This window comes from Sus scrofa, chromosome 1 (genome assembly GCF_000003025.6).
Source record: "Sus scrofa isolate TJ Tabasco breed Duroc chromosome 1, Sscrofa11.1, whole genome shotgun sequence".
Lineage (NCBI taxonomy): Eukaryota > Metazoa > Chordata > Mammalia > Artiodactyla > Suidae > Sus > Sus scrofa.
The window spans coordinates 122,390,457-122,408,653 of NC_010443.5; the positions used below are offsets into that span (position 1 = coordinate 122,390,457).

General features: G+C 39.5%; 1 protein-coding gene across 8 annotated transcripts in view; it reads right to left on the reverse strand.

Moving 5' to 3' along the window:
* The window catches only part of GALK2 (galactokinase 2), a 171,672-nt gene that overhangs the window by 19,841 nt on the left and 133,634 nt on the right, over positions 1-18,197 (reverse strand). For all 8 annotated transcript variants that reach the window (XM_003121519.6, XM_021073702.1, XM_021073712.1 and 5 more), the window contains one exon: positions 4,088-4,289. In XM_003121519.6, the coding sequence (XP_003121567.4) occupies positions 4,088-4,289 (202 nt within the window). The remainder of the gene's footprint in view (positions 1-4,087; positions 4,290-18,197) is intronic.

Consider the following 18,197-nt stretch of genomic DNA (forward strand, 5'->3'; position numbering starts at 1 on the left):
GAAAATAGTTTCAAATGATGCAACTGACAAGGGCTTCATCTCTAAAATATACAAACCACTTGTATAACTCAGCAGCAAAAAAGTCAGTGAACCTAGTGAAAAATGGACAGAAGACCTGAACACATTTATCCAAAGAATATTTACAGATGGCCCACAGGCACATGAAAAAAATGTTTAACATCACTAATTATTAGAGAAACTCAAAACAAAACTACAATGAGTTATCACCTCATACTAGTTAGAATGGCCCTAATTAACAAGTCAACAAATAACAAATGCTGGAGAGGGTGTGGAGAAAAGGGCACCCTCCTTCACTATTGGTGGGAAGGTAAGTTGGTACAACCACTATGAAAAATAGTATGGAGGTAACTCAGAAAACTAAGCATAGAATTACCATATGACCCAGCAATCCCACTCTTGGGCAAATATCCAGACAAAACTTTCTTTGAAAAAGATACATCCACCTGTATGTTAATTGCAGCACTATTCACAATAGCCAAGACATGGAAACAACATAAATGTCCATTGACAGATGAATGGATTAAGATGTGGTATATATACACAATGGAATATTACTCAGCCATTAAAAGGAATGAAATAATGTCATTTGCAGCAACATGGATGGAACTAGTGACTCTCATACTAAGTGAAGTTAGAAAGACAAATACCATATGATATCACTTATATCTGGAATCTAATATATGGCATAAATGAAACTTTCCACAGAAAAGAAACTCATAGACTTGGAAAACAGACTTGTGGTTGCCAAGGGGAAGGGGGAGGGAGTGGGATGTACTGGGAGTTTGGGGTTATTAAGATGCAAACTATTGCGTTTGGAGTGGATAAGCAATGAGATCCTGCTGTATAGCACAGGGAACTGTATCTAGTCACTGGTAATGGAACATGATGGAGGATAATGTGAGAAAAAGAATGTATATATATATGTATGATTGGGTCACTGCTGTACAGTAGAAATTGACAGAACACAAGTATAGTGGAAAAAATTAAAATCTTTAAAAAAAAATTTTAAAAAGACAACCTATTCAATGGGAGAATATATTTGCAAACAAAGCAACCAACAAAGTAAACATCTCTTGTTGCTTTATATTAAAAAAAATTTTTAAATGGGCAGAATACCTAAATAGATATTCCAAGGAAGACATACAGATGACCAACAGGCACATGAAAAGATGCTCAACTTTGCTAATTATTAGAGAAATACAAATCAAAACTACAATGAGGTATCACCTCACACTGGTCAGAATGGCCATCATCAAAAAATCTACAAATAATAAATGCTGGAGAGGGTGTGGGGGGAAAAGGAACTTACACTGTTGGTGGGAATGTAAGTTAGTGCAGCCCCTATGGAAAATAGTATGGAGGTTTCTTAAAAACCTAAAGGTAAAGCTACCATATGATCCAGCAAACCCAGTCCTGGGCATATATCCAGAGAAAACCATACTTCAAAAAGATACATGCACCCTAATGTTCACTGCAGCATTATTTACAATAGCCAAGACATGGAAGCAGCCTAGATGTCCATCAACAGATAAATGGATAAAGAAGATGTGGTACATGTATACAATGGAATATTGCTCAACCATAAAAAGAATAAAATAATGCCATTTGCAGAAACAGCCACTGGATGAACCTTGGCATTATCATACTAAGTGAAGTACATCAGAGAAAGAAAACTATCATAAGATATTGCTTAAATGTATTTATCTCCATAAAAGAAAGACATTCACAAATATAGAAAACAAACTTATGGTTAGCAAAGGGGAAACAGAGAGAGGGGAGGAATACATTAGGAGTTTGGGACTAACATATGCACACTTAGACCAACAGACTACTAGAACAGAAAAACTGGAGATCATAAACTAAGACAACAGTGCAAAGACAGAACTCAGAATGAAAAGAGTTAGAGCTTGAACTCAACTTTCCTAATTTCCAGGCCAGTTTTCATCCACACACCACCTTCCCTGCTCAGTATGGCTTTGCTCCATGTTCAAACACTGCAAGCTTCAACAGTCAAAGCTGCCAGCATTAAAGCTTTAAAGCTGGGAAAGTAAAATAGGTTAAAAAAAAAAAAAAAAAAAAAAACCTCACATTGGAATATAATCACATTTCAGTGTAACCCAAGGGGAGAGAAACAGGTGGCAAAAACATCGGATTGGGAGCTAGGCTTTCCCACAGACTCTTTACATGATCTTGTTCAAATCTCTTAACCTCTTAGTCCTTTCTTGGATCTCTAAGGCCTCCTCCTTCTTTCACATCTCACGGTACTAGAAGATAATTCTGACCCAGAAATATGAAGCCTGGCCTCCAAAAATGTGGCTTTTATAGAAACAAGGAAATTTTCTCAGGCCAAAATCCCAGGAGTCACATTTGATTCCTCCCTTTTACCCACCCAGCAAGTGTCTGGACCCCTCCTTCAAGGCATATCTGGTGCTGTCATTTCACATGTCCATCGCCTCCCTCCTCTATTCAGGCAGGGCCCAGTACTCTGACTCTCCACTTGCTCCCTCACTTCATTGCCTACCACTTGCTCCTTCCTGTACTGCCCTCCTGCCACAGTGATCTTCTTGCTGCTCCTCACACTTGACAGTCATGCACCTACCTAGGGGCCTATCTACGTGGTGTTTTCCTCTTCCTTCATGTCTCCACTCAAATATCACCTCCTCAGAAAGGCCTTCTTCAGCCACTCAAGATTACCCACTCAATCCTAGTACTCTCTATCCCTTCCAGTTTTTGTCATAATACTTGTCACTGTAACTCATTATTATTACTGGTTGTTTCCCCCGCTTACCTATGAGAATGTAAGCTTCATAAAGACAAAAGCTGGTTGACCATCCCAGAAAAAGAAAGTTCATTAGAGAATTCCAGGAGGCTGGCAAATGCCCCTTCCCTGCTTTTCTGGTCAGATTCAAATTACCCCACTACCTTCCAAGCAAAGATGCTTCTTCCTGATTTCTGCACAAATTGTTCCACTTCTTGTTATTTCCAGAACTGAACAAAACCTGTCCCTTCTATTCACTGAGCCCTTGACATTTTCGGAGAAGAGCACTTAGAATGAAACAGGCTCTGAAAGGCTTTTTGGCAATTAATGAGCAAACACTGACACCAGCAGAGAGTATCAGCAAGGCTGTGTTCAAGTCTCTAGACAACTTGGTTACACATGCCATCTGTGATCACTGGAGCTACTTGGTTTAAACTTTTCAGGCTGTGAGTGTGGCAATGAGTGAGGCAAACCACAGGCACCAAGTGGTTAATTATATTTTCATTGCTAATTGCAGACAGTTCTGTATGTTCTTCTCACAGTAGAAATAATATCTAGCTATTTGAGAGGTCTCTCAATTTCCCTTTCAATTCTCCCAAGGTCAATGAGGTTCCTTCTGGGCAAAGGAACCATGCTACTCTATTATCCCCATTCTCTAGCAATTACAAAGGAGTTTTTCTCAGGCTTTGTGAAAGAATTTCCCTTTTTATATTGCTGTCTCAACCGACCATTCATAAACTGGGCTTTTCTTCAATCCTTGTTAGGAGAATTGCCTAACCTAAACCTGGAAGGCAGGAAATGCTGACTCTGAGTAACTCCTTCAGCACCCTCCCCAAATACACATCTATCAGGCTTAAATTGAGGTCCTCTTTCCTTTCTCTCACATCTTTTGAATAAAACTACTAAACTTAGGACACCAAACACGAGATGCTGGTAGAGCATAGTGTAGTGGAAATCATTGCTTAACATAGCATGAGAAAGTAACAACAGGATCTGTGTCTGAGAAAAGCATCCTGAAATACTTAGTCATCCAAAGATGGAAAAGTCTTTTTTATATTGTTGTAAAGAACTAACTCCAAACCTGAAGCCTCATAAAGCCAAGAGTCAGGTCTCCAGTCTTTCATCCTACATATTTTTAGGAGGGAGCAAGTTGAGCTGTAAGTCACAGACAACCCTTCTTTGGGGCAATGGGAAAAGATTTTCTTTCACTTAGGAGATTACAAAAATGTTACTTTTTTTTTTCATTAATTTAAACAGTTTCTTTGGTAGCATCCCACAGCCCACACCATGCTTCTCTTTCAGCCTCACCGACAGATGTCCACCAGCTGGTCCAGCTCAGGGCAACTACACTCATACATGTCTCGGCAGCTCACATGGCTCTGGTTCATCAACTCCCCCAGCAGCTGGACCATGTCGTCAGGTGCTTCTTCACATATCTTCTTAAACTGGAGCACTCTCGCAGCCTCGCTGTACACGTGCTTTGCCCGTTGGTAAAGTTTGAAGGTGAGCACTTAGGAAGGAAGGGGATGGCAAACAAGGTAAGAAATAGTTAGTGGACAATTCAGTGCAAAGGTAAGTATAGAGTTATTGAGAACTTCCGTTTCTGTCATTATTATCAGTATCTTAGACTTTAAATAGGTCCATCTTTCACTGAAAGAATTCTCTGTAGTCTAAATTGGTCTCTTTTCAAGTCAATTTTATCTTTTCTTTTTTTCTTTTTTTTTTTTTTTGGTACTGAATACAGTCTTTTAAGCATAGTTTCTTCATTTCATTTGGCACACACAGACACATGCTCCCATGAGCATGACTCATCCCACAGGAGGGGAGAGGTAACATGTATAAAGTGCCCTATGTTTCAGGCACTTTAAAGGCACTATGTCATGTAGTTCTCATGACAATACTGGGGATGGGCAGTGCCATCCCTGTTTAAGAGGTAAGAGAATGAGGCTCAGCAGAGTGAAGTGACATGCCTAAGGTCACACATGCAGGAAGTGGCAGAAGCAGAGCAGATTAGGATATCTGACTCCAGAGCCACAATCTTTCCACTGTTCCACCAGAAAAAAAAAAATGTTTATGCTAGCAATTCTATTCATAAAAATGTTTCCTAGAGCTAAGCACAGTTGCTTATATATGTATTATGTGTGTGTTATTTAAAAAGCACAATTATGTGTGTGGATGTATACTGTAGCATTATTTATCAGAGCAGAAAATAAGAATTCAAATGTCTAATAACAAAATATTTTAATTATGCTACATCCATTAAAAAATATAAACTTTCCTTTAAAAAGACACATGCACCCATATGTTCATTACAGCTCTATTCACAATAGCCAAGACATGGAAACAACCTAAATGTCCATCGACAGATGATTGGATTAGGAAGATGTGGTATATATACACAATGGAATACTACTCAGCCATAAAAAAGAACAAAATAATGTCATTTGCAGCAACATGGATAGAACTAGAGACTCTCATACTGAGTGAAGTAAGTCAGAAAGAGAAGGACAAATACCATATGATATCACTTATATCTGGAATCTAACATAAGGCACAAATGAACCCTTCCACAGAAAAGAAAATCATGGACTTGGAGAATAGACTTATGGTTGCCAAGGGGGAGAGGGAGGGAGTGGGTTGGTTGGGGAGCTTGGGGTTAAGAGATACAAACTATTGCCTTTGGAATAGATTAGCAATGAGATCCTGCTGTGTAACCCTGGGAACTATGTCTAGTCACTTATGATGGAGCATGATAATGTGCAAAAATAGAATGTGTACATGTATGTGTAACTGGGTCACCATGCTGTACAGTAGAAAAAAATTATATTTGGGAAATAACTATTAAACAATAATAACCAAAAAAAGAAAAAAAAGAAAATATTACTGCTAGTAAAACTCAGATTTTTAGATAATGAACTATGTGGAAAATTGTTCATTATTAAAAAAAGATATAAAACTATCCGTGCATATTTTAATTTTTAGAAGTTTTAAGAGAAAGCACCAAAATGCTAATAGTCATCATCTCTGTAGTATATTATGGGTGATTTTATTTTCTCTTTGATACATTTCTGCACCTTCCAAATTATCTACAGTGACTCAAATTTCAGTTATAGAAACCATGTCCTATTGCAAAGGCTGTGTCTATAGCACTCATACAATCCCTTGAATAACAACTGAGCCCTCCTCTCCATTCTCACCCATGTTGAGCAGTGGCTGAGCTGGTACAGTGGGTTTGGGAAAATTTTAGAAAATATATGGAAGCCGCCTGGCCTGATGGAAAGAGCCTGGGTTGAGAATCCAAAGGTCTGTCATTTCTTCTCAGCTATGTGAAAACTAGCTGTACCAAGTTGCTACTTCTATGTAGCATCTCATTTTCTTCATCTCCAAAATGAGATTGAAAATTATTTCCCAGGATCTTTCTAGCCCTAACAATTTATGATAATATAAAGAACTTCCTCCAAGCATTCCCCTCATATTGTTATGTTTTGGGAAGAAGATAACTGTCACCATTACCTTCTGCTTCTCAGTTCTAGTCTCTGCTCTTCTCTACCCCACTCTCTGCCCCAGAGGCTGACCTTGGTGGATTATACCAGTGGGTCCCCTTGCCTCTAGGTTGGAGAGAGGGAGAAGATCAGCAAGAGATGGAAGGGATGGGAGTAAGGTCGTAGGATTTTTTTCCCCTGGCTCCCTCATTACAGAGCCACCTAGAGCTGGTGTTGTTCTACCACTGAAGGACATGGAATATCCTTTCAAGGTAAACTTTTTCTGCATGACTCTCCTCCAGGGTCTGCATCCAGGTTCTTCTCCCCTGGACTATTACTATTTTTTCAGAAATGCTTTTAACCAATAAATTATATTAAAGTTTCAGATTATATTTTCTTTTCCCCTCCACAGTACCATCTTCCTAACCCTTAGAGATGGATAAAAAGTCAGCAGAGGTTAGAGGAAGAGAATAGCCATTCTTAGGATTTGTGTAAAAGTTTAGTAATTATAAGGGTGGGGCTAACTTTCCTATAAATTAATAAAGAATTAAAAGTTTTCTTTCAAAGGTTCTCAAGTCATATTAGGTATATTAAACTCACAGTTAACAGCTTGAATCAATGAAATGGTGCAAATTCATGTGAATTTTCCTATTCTCTTTAGAAGAGGACCTAAATTTAGTCATCAAATCTAATTGCTTCATCTTTCACAATGTGTTTTATAATCATCCCTCCCTAATCCCAACTGTCATAACCCAAATTTATACTTTTATTCCCTTTCCTACTTGAACTACCCTGCAGTGACCTCCAAATTGGTATTCCTGACTTTTTTTTAAAAAGATTTTTATTATAGTTTATTTACAATGTCCTATCAATTTCTGCTGTACAGCAAATGGCATTCCTGTCTTAATCTCTCCTCCCTGCAACCCACTTTGAGGTTGGCACTGTCAGACTGAGCTCCTAACATGCAGCTTTACTCATGTTACTACCCCGAACCTTTACTGCTTCCTCAGTGTTTGCCACACTCCAAGTTCATGCAGTCAATATGCTCAGTCCCAAGAGGAACTCTTCCCTTCAGCCAAACTGGCCTCTTTGAAGTTACCCAAACATTCCTTGATCCTGGGTAAAGTCATGAGTCCATACAGAAATAGTTTCTTGCCTATTCTCTCCTTGACAAAATTTTACCTGTTTCTGAAGCTTCCTTCTAAATTTTACATGCCCCATGGAGTCATGATGGACCTAGATGGAAACAATCTCTTGACTCTGAATTTATACCACACTTACAGTCCATGACACTCATTTGTGCTTATCATATACTTTTCATAAGAACTGTCTCTCTTATCTCTGCCAAGTTTGTCAACTGCTGAAGACAGAAATGAGGTCTTATGGTACCATGCATTCCGTACTCTAAACCATTCATCCCACAGTGCCTTCACCAGTTCGCTACGTGACAGTTGCTCCAGGGCTGTTCACTGTTGATGAGGATATGATTAGGACTCTGTTTTTAACCCTAGTTCAAAATCAAGAAACCTCCAATCAGGCATTACTGCTTAAAAAAAAAAAAAAAAAAGTGAGGTGCCAGTATTCACAGCTTATTAAAAATATTGAGGCTGAGGAAAGGGGTCAAGATTCTCCTTGGTACTGAATCTGCAACTACTGACATCAGTATAGATGAGAAAAAGAGAGAGAGAGAGAGAGAGAGAGAGAGATTGAGAATTTACAAGTTAATTGTAAGTGACAATAAAAATACAACAACATGTTTTGTTCCATCAGTAGACAGGTCATTTGAGTCAGAACACATTGCAATGTGAATTTGTTATTTCCATCGACAAACTCAGTGGAAATTAGGGTATGATTTACTTTAGAGTCTGGGAATCAAAATATCCCAAAGTAAAAAAATATATATAAAATAAAAAGTCTTACCAATACCCAATATTGGTACATACCCTCAGCAAAAAACACTGTCTGGAGAAACAGCATGGGTATATTTAATAAGAACTTCTCCTCAAAATCTCTGAACAGAGAAGGGAAAAGAGGGGCCATGGATTGGCATGTACGCACATAAGGCAGTGCCAATAATCTTATATACGTTAATACAACCCAGGTTATAGAATACACATTCTGAAAGGAAGGAAAATGACTTTGGTGACTCTAGTTTAAGATTTTTCTTTTTTTTTAAATTGAGGTTGAAACAAAATATTTAAAATACTAGCTTTAGGATCCCATTTATTTTGCATTTTCTTTTGAACTAATTCATATCTCTTAATCATAGCGAAGTTACAAAATCAGAGCATGGAGGGAGGAGGGAAGTAAGGGGAGACTATTGGTTCATTTTTACTGTATTGTCCCATTTATGAAAAAAAATCATCTCTTTTCCAAGTCCACTGATATTTAAGCACAAAAGGCACAATAAAGCAACATCCACTAAGATCATAAAATAGTATTAGCTGACAAATCACTGTACTATGCTTCAATTTGCAAAGGCTTTTTTAAACATTGAATTATTAAATTCAAGGACAGTAGAGAAAATACAACAGTAAACTCCACAAGCCCATCACCTAGATGGAACAATTATTAACTTTTTGCCTTTTGCTACAATGTTTCAAGATAAATTATAGATGTGGCATTTACTCCCTCCATATTTTAGTGTGCATCTCTATAAAATAAGGATATTTTCTCACATAACATCCATATCATTGTTACATCTAAGAAAATTACCAGTGATCCCTTAATATCATCTCATATTCGGTTCATATTTAAATTTTCCCACTTGTTTAAATTTCAGTTTTCAACAGGATCCAAATTATATCCACACATTATATTCAGTCACTGTGTCTAATAAATCTCTTTTGATCAAGAATTCATAGTGATTTTTTTGATACTATGGATTCTCAATGTCATATACATAAAACATAAACTCAAAATTAGGGACAAGATGGCTGAGTAGAAGGACTTGAGCTCACTTCCTTTCAGGAAAACACCAAAATCACAACTAACTGCTGAACAACTATTGAAAAAAAAAGACTTGAACCTACTGCAAAAGAAATATTTTACATCTAAGGACAAAGAAGAAGTCACAGCCAGAAAGTAGGAGGGGTGCTTTTGTGATATAGTCAAATACTGTACATGCTAGATACGTGACCCACAAACTGGAAAATCATTATATTGCAGAGGTTCTCCTGTGGGAATGAGAGTTCTGAGCCCCACGTCAGGCTCCCCAGGCTGAGGGTCTGGCATTAGGAGGAGGAGCCTGCAGAGCCCGTGGCTTTGAAGGCCAGCAGGGCTTGAATGCAGGAGCCTTAAAGGCCTCGGGAAAACAGAGACTCTACTCCCGGATGGTGCATATAAGGTTTCATGTGCACTGGGATCCAGGACAAAGCAGCAACTCCACAGGAGGCTGATTCAGACCTACCTGCGGGTCCTGGGGAGGTAGGGAGTCAGCAGCAACACGGATGGACCTAGAGGTTATCATACAAAGTAAAGTAACTCAAAGAAAGACAAATATCATGTGATATCACTTGTATGTGGAATCTAAAAAAAAAAAAAAATGATACAAATGAACCTATTTATAAATAGAAACAGACTCACAGCCCACAAAAACAAATTTATATTTACCAAAGGGGAAAGATATCAGAGGGGTGTAAATTAGGAATTTAGGATTAACATAAACATAAAAATAGATAATCAAGAAACTACTATATAGCACAGGGAACTTTACTCAATATTCTATAATAACCTATATGGGGAAAGAATCTGAAAAAAACAGATGTATGTATATGCAGATTGAATCACTTTGCTGTACATCCAAAACTAACACAACATTGTAAATCAACTATACTTCATTAAAAAAAAAAAAAAAAACAACCTACGGAATGGGAGAGAATAGTTTCAAATGATACAACTGAAAAGGGCTTAGTCTCTAAAATATACAAACAACTCATACAATTCAACAGCAAAAAAAAAAAAAAAAAAAAAAAAACAACCCAATTGAAAAATGGGCAAAAGACCTGAATAGACATTTCTTCAAAGAATATTTACAGATGGCCCACAGGTACATGAAAAAAATGCTCAATATCACTTATTATTAGAGAAACTCAAATCAAAACTACTATGAGGTACCACCTCACACCTGACAGAATGGCCATCATTAACAAGTCAGCAAATAACAAATGCTAGAGGGGTGTGGAGAAAAGGGTATCATCCTGCACTGTTGGTGGGAATGTAAGCTGGTACAACCACTATGTAAAATAGTATTGAGGTTCCTCAGAAAACTAAGCATAGAACTACCATATGATGCAGCAATCCCACTCTTGGGCATATATCTGGACAAAACTTTTCTTGAAAAATTACATGCTCTCATGTGTTCACTGCAGCACTATTCACAATAGCCAAGACATGGAAACAACCTAAATGTCCATTGACAGATGAATGGATTAAGAAGATGTGGTACATGTATACAATGGAATACTACTCAACCATTAAAAGGAATGATATAATGTCATTTGCAGCAATGTGGATGGAACTAGAAACTAAGTGAAGTTAGAAAGAGAAAGACAAATACCATATGATATCACTTATTTCTAGAATCTAATATATGGCACCAATGAATCTTTCCACAGAAAAGAAACTCATGGACTTGGAGAACAGACTTGTGGTTGCCAAGGGGAGGGGGAGGGAATGGGATGGACTGGGAATTTGGGGTTATTACGATGCAAACTATTGCGTTTGGAGTGGATAAGCAATGAGATCCTGCTATATAGCACAGGGAACTGTATCTAGTCACTTGTGATGGAACATGATGGAGGATAATGTTAGAAAAAGAATGTATATAGGAGTTCCCGTCGTGGCGCAGTGGTTAACAAATCCCACTAGGAACCATGAGGTTGCGGGTTCGGTCCCTGCCCTTGCTCAGTGGGTTAACGATCCGGCATTGCCGTGAGCTGTGGTGTAGGTTGCAGACGCAGCTCGGATCCTGCGTTGCTGTGGCTCTGGCGTAGGCTGGCAGCTACAGCTCCGATTCGACCCCTAGCCTGGGAACCTCCATATGCCGCAGGAGCGGCCCAAAGAAATAGCAAAAAAAAAAAAAAAAGAATGTATATAAATATGTGTGACTGAGTTACTTTGGTGTACCGTAGAAAATTAAGAGAACACTGTAAACCAACTATAATGAAAAAAATAAAAATCATTAAAAAATAAAAAATAAAAAATAAAAGTAAATTTTTAAAAATATATGCACATGTTTAAGGCCATATCTTATAATAAAATTCAATATAGTCCATTAGTGAGAATATGCTTTGGTTTATGTTTAGGATTACATAGTCCTTTAGGATTAAATATTTTCAAATAGAAATTATCCAGAAAGAGTTATCCGGTTGTGACAAGTTGTATCCAGGAGGCATCAGGCTGATGACCAGAACCTTACAAACCTGGGTCCTCCTTGTGTCTGCTCTCTAATGCAGAATGTTTCACAGCAAGAGGTTGGGACAGGAATGTCTAATGGGACCTTTTCCTGGGCATTCTGAAGGTTCGTGAGAGATTGCTCTGGCTCACTCCCCATGAACGGTAGTAACTCAGACAACAAAGGAAAGGGCAGAAAGGGCATCTGTTTTCCATTGTGATATAAAAATCTTGCCAAAGGCTACAACATATTTGGAGACCACCCTTTGGGAGGGAAAGCAGTTGTGTGTTGGCTGGATATCACAAATGCTTTCTGAATCCAGGGTTCTGGCTTGTTTTGTGCTGGCAACCCAGGTCTCTGTGGTGTAGATACTAAAAATTCCAAGAAAATCTGAAGCTTTGTCCTTAACAGCTTTCTTCCCTGTCCAGTTAACTTTTTTAAAACTGGATACTCCATCTGTCTTTAAGCTCTTATAATCCTCGAGAACAATTATTATATTAAAGGATGAAGGAACTTGTTTCTTACTACATTCATTGCCTCATGACTACTTCCAAAGCAAATTCAGTTTAAGAATATTAAGCCAGATGCCATTTTCCTAAAATACTACTGGTGTCCTAGTCCATCCATTGGAAATCTGAGGCTTCAAAGCAGGATATATAACATGGATTTTGAAACAATGACTTTCTCCTGTGTGAATCTTAGGTAATTACTGAATCCTAAAATTGTGACAGAAATTCTGAGAGCTAAATGATCGTGGCCATATACATTTAAACTCTAATAGTTATAGAATAAATTCACTTGAAGAATAATCTGTTTTCTAGCTCTAAACTTTCCTTTCCCCCTGACTTTGAGCCTCTAGTGCACTACATGGGCTCCTGCCTCGGGCACACTGCAGTGGCTTTCGCTGGCCTGGAATGTTTTTCCCACTGAGCTTGACAGGACTCCTTGTCATTCATGTCTCAGATGGCACAGCTTCAAGAAGACCTTCCCTCAACTCCAATCTAGAGTAACTCCTTCACATGCACATTCTTTCCATCCTATTTTATTCTCCCAAGACTATTTTACTTACTCTCCCAATCACTATCTAATTTTCTTGTGTGTTCATTTGTTCAATGGTATGTGGTTATCTCTTGCCACAAGAAGGTCAGCTTCGAGAAAGCAAAGGACTTGTCTAATGTCTTCACTTTTAGATCTTCAGAAGCTAAAACAGTGTCTGGCACCACAGTAGGGGCTCAATAAATATTTCTTAAAAGAATGGTTTGGTTCCTGGTCTTTGTACAAAACTGCACCAAAACTTGGAAAAACAAACAATTGTGGGAGAAATGCAATAGGGAATATAGAGGAGGCCTACTATTTTGGCAATTATTGCTTACTAGCACCTTCACCAAAAAGTGGGGAAATTCTTCTATAAGGCAATTTGGAGATAATTAGTATCCAGTATCCAAAGTATACCTAAACTCATTATCACAGATGGGTTGGTGAGAATTATTTATACTGTACTTTGTCTCACAGACGTGGAAAACAACAGATTCCTAAAACAAGCAAAATGTGTTTCAAATGAAAAGAATAGAAAATAGATCATCATAACCAGTTAAAATAAAAGGTTTATTTTTCTTTTAGACAATCTTTGTAACAAAATATGCCTAACACTTCTACCTTAAAAAGATGGCTACGTAGCTTATGATCAGAGGCCATCTCTAATCAAGGAACATAAACCAGGGCACAAACAATTGTTCATCTTCTTATATCTCTGGTGGGAAAGGATGAGAAAAAAGCCTGATATAACAAACACACTGGGCACTGTTTTCTTCATAAAAGCTCTGAGAACAGCAGGTTAGCAGTAAATGGAGGACATGTTATCAATCTCTGAAAGAGCCTCACTGATTTAATTTTAAATTCTGCACTGGAGAACTGGTAGCCTCCTCTCTATTACCTCATCTTCTACTAAAAGTGATGCCAGAAGCACTGAGCAAGATGACCATCCAGTGACAGTCAACCAAATGGTTCTTATTGAGTATTGGCCGGGTGCCCCACACCATGCTCCAAATAACAGGAAAGACATGAAATAGACGCCCCTGCTATGAGGAACTTACAACTCAGTCACACAAATAAGACAAACACTGAGACCACTGGACAGTGACCAACCACAGCCGATATCCAACTGCTGGAAATGCTAGAGGTGCACCAAGAAGACAGGACTGGTGGGGGGGAAAGAGTAGTGGGAAGTGTCATAGGAGTAGTGCCTGAGCTATAGAGCTTCTTTGCTGTAAGAATGGGATGGCGAAAGGCCCAAGCTGGCAATAGGCGGAGGGTATTTAAGGGTCAAAGGGGCAAGCTGATTAGATCCTGTGGCACCCTCTTAAGGAGGCTGTCCTCACATCTGAGGCTTTAACATTCTCTGCTACATACATTACACAAAGCTTGCAAACTAACAACCCATGGTCCATCTCCAAATCAGTGATTCTCTCTTGACTCATATACTGTTGTTGTTGTTGTTGTTTTTAATTGGGAAAGTTTACATAAGAATCTGGATTTCTGCTTTCCCTTGAAAAACCAAAAGGTCTGGCAGCACTGAACCTACATTCTTGCACAACAGCTGTTGGCTGGAGCCATGTAGACAGGGCATGCATGCTTTATTACCACACAGTTCCCACCATTCCCAATTATCTAATGCCTGGACTGCCTCACTAGTTTACATGTCTACCTAGTCCCTGTAGGCATGTGGGGCAGAGGGAATTCTTTTTCCATGAAACTCTCTATTACAGGAATTCTTGGCTAAGAGAGGGAGGAGTGGACAAACCAGTGAGTCATCATGTCATAATGAACCACTGTTACTGTTACTAATGAATGTCACCTCCCTGGGGTGCACTGATAGTTCCATATTGAACAAATGTCCATCTTCTTGTAACTTCTACTCTTTGGTCTTAGTTCTTCTCCCCAGACATATGTAAAAACAAGACAGCCCTTGAGAGATCTGAAGAAAACTTTCATTCTTACACATGGATAAGAATCCACTTTGTGCCAACTTTTTGTCTTTTTAGGGCCGCACCCGCAGCATAGCCACAGCAAAGCCAGATCCAAGCCACATCTGTGACATATACCACAGCTCACGGCAGTGCTGGATCCTTGACACACTGAGTGAGGCCAGGGATCAAACCCGCATCCTCATGGATACTAGTTGGTTTTGTTACTACTGAACTACAATGGGAACTCCTATGTGCCAGTTTTAATACTGAGGGAACAATGAATAAGATAAGCTCTTTACTCTTAAGAAGTAATAGTCTAATGAAAGACACAAAGTGTTAGTGAGGATGTTGAGAAACTGGAACCCCTGTGCAGTGTTGGTGGAAACAGAGAATGGTGCAGCCTGGGATGTTCCCATTGTGGCTCAGTGATAACAAGCCCTACTCATATCCATGAGGATGTGGGTTCGATCCCTGGCCTTGCTCAGTGGGTTAAGGATCCGGTGTTGCAGTGAGCTGTGATATAGGTCACAGATGCAGCTTAGATCCCGTGTTGCTGTGGCTGTGGTGTAGGCTAGCAGCTACAGCTCCAATTCCACCCCTAGCCTGGGAACCTCTATATGTCGCAGGTACAGCCCTAAAAACAAAAAGAAAAAAAAAAGACCAAAAAAAAAAAAAATGGTGCAGCCTGTATGGAAAACAATACAAAGGTTCCTCAAAAAATTAAAAATAGAACTACCATATGATCCAGCAGTCGCATTTCTGGATATATATCCAAAAGAACTGAATTCAGGATCTCAAGAGAGTTAATGCACTTACGTGTTCACTGTAGTCCTATTCACAATAGCTAGTCTGTGGAAGAAAACTAAATGTCTACTGATAGATGAATGGATTTTCAGATTATATATATAATATTATTTAATTTTAAAATGAAAGAAATTCTGCAGTATGCAACAATATGAATGGACCTCTTGAAGACATCATGCTAGGTGAAATAGGCCAGACACAAGAAGACAAGTACTACATAATTCTATCTCTATGAGGTAGCTAGAATCATCAAATTCATAAAATCAAACGAAATGGTGGTTATTAGAGACTAGGGGAGGGAAAAGTGGAGAGTTATTAATCAACAGACCAAAAGTTTCAGCTCAATAAGATGCATGAGCTCTAGAGGTCTGCAATACAACATTTACCTATAGTCAACAATAAAGTACTGTACACTAAACATTTGTTAAGATGACAGTTTTCATAGCAATTATCCTTATCACAATAAAAAATGAAATAAAGTGTTTAATAAAAAGAAGTAATAGTCCACTAGAGAGAAATTGTTAGGTATGAACAATAAAGGGCAACAGATGGTAAGGCAGCTCCTTACAGCTAAAGTAGAGGCAGAAAATCAAAAGGGTGTCCTGATCTGGGTTAATCCAAAAATGGAGCCTGAGACAAAGACTTGGGTGCAGGTAGTAAAAATCCAGGAAGCAGGAGGAGTGAGAGAGGAAAGAAAAGCCAATAAATAAAAGGAGCTTAATGAGCAGGTCACCAATGTGAACAACCACTGTCCAATTGCTTGGGGGTCTCTCTGAAGAACCAGGTAGAATGTGCCCCAGACTTGGCCCACCTGTGGATAGGAAGGCTGGGGCATTTATCCATAGATACTCTCATTGCTGCCCCCAAAGGGCTTCACTTCTCAAAGATGTGCCTGGACAGCACAGCTACCTCTGCTGACTTTGGAGAGTGCCCAGGACAGCAGAGAGACATCCACACCAGCTGCTATCTTGACAGGGAATGCTGCCACTGCTGAAATCAAGGGGGCCAAGGGAATGGGGAACAGTGATTATGACTGTTGGGCTGCCCGCAGCAGGCCTACAAGGCCCTGTGCTTGCCCAGCTTCACGACCAAAGGAGTCCAGGGTCTGCAACCGAGATGGGAATGGGAATGCTTTAACGGATGGGGAAGCTTTCACCTCTGAAGCAAGGTCCTGGAGAGACACGCCACCATGTGATGGCAGGCAGGACATGGTAGCAGTCTCCATTCCTGGGTTGGGGGTGGGGGTAGAGAGTGCCAGTTATAGGGGTAATTACATGAGGTTGGCCCATTAGTTACCACCAGGAAAGCCAGCAAGAGACACCGCCCCTCTGATAAGCCATCACTAGCTGGGGCATGGAGCAAGTACATAGGAAGGTGTAGGTGAAACAGGCACTGGCTGGGTGGGGGATACACAGAGAGCAAGAGAACACAGGCATCTTGAGGGGCCTGACCATTCAGTGACCTTCACAGTCCTCCCATGAAAAGGTGGAGCCAGCCAGGCATGGTGTTCAGCAAACCAAATAAAAAGTAAGGTAAGAAGCAAAGAAAAGGAATGGGAATTTAAGGCCCAAGGAACTTCATGAGCAAAAACATGAAAATTAAAAACTCGGAGGTGCTGCTTTTAGAGAATCCATGGTGCTTTGATGTGATTACAGTGTAGAATGAGGATGAAGAACCTAAGCAACAAGAAACACAGTGGACCAGAAAATGGAAGGAGTAGGCAGAGGTCAGATCATAAGGGCTTTATACGTTACACTAAGTAAGGTATTTACATTGTATCCTGTACAAGAGCAGTTCTGGGCTACTTAGGGATGTAGAGCCTTTTGAGAATCAATTAAAAGCTGTGGACCTTCTCCCCCATCTGAGTACATAAATATCTGAAATTCTACACATAATACAATATACACACAGATTCCCTAAAACTATCCTTGGATTCAGGTTAAGAATTCCAGTTATAAATAAGAAAACATTACTGGTCTTTGGCAATTATCAAGTCAGGATTATTGTTTTTAAACAACAAAAACCTACTTGAACTCACTTAAATTTTTTTTTATTTAAAGGTATTAGGAAGGTCACATAATCTATTAGGACTACATATTCCTATTCTCTATCAGAATTCAAGAAACCAGGTGGAAATGGATCAGATGCCAAGGGAAACGGGCAGTCATATCCTTAAGTCTGGATAGGACATTGAACTCTAGATACTTTGTCAACAGATGCTGTGCTTACTAGACTCAAAACGCCCAGACATAAGCATGTGCCAGGAACCAGGCTGAACTGTGGACCCTTGTCCACACAAAGGTGATAAGTGATCAGCTTCCACCATACTCCTATGCCAGGCCTTCCCCTTCACCAATGTGCACACAGCAGCTTTCTCCAGGAAAGGAGCCTGGCTGGCAGGTAGTTAAACATGGCATCTGCCCCAGCAGCAGTGAAATAGCTCTGTGAGCATTTACATCTTCTCTCCAGACCAAGCACCCAGCTTCCCTCACAAGACTGGATTCCAAATCTCCTTCACTGATTACACGTTAGTCTGTATGTGGCCTTCTTAAAAAGTGGCCCCCGCCCCCTGACCATCCAAGTCTGTCCTCCAGGTGGGTCTGAGGAGTGCAAAGTAGAGCTGGACCATCCGCTCACACATTCTCTTTATGGTTCTGCATAAAGCCTCTCAGGGCCAAACTGCGTGAGGATTGTGTAGCGATGGAAGAACACAGAGCATTGGTTTTCAAGCTAAAAAGTGATAAATATTTTGGGAATCAGACTTAATTTAG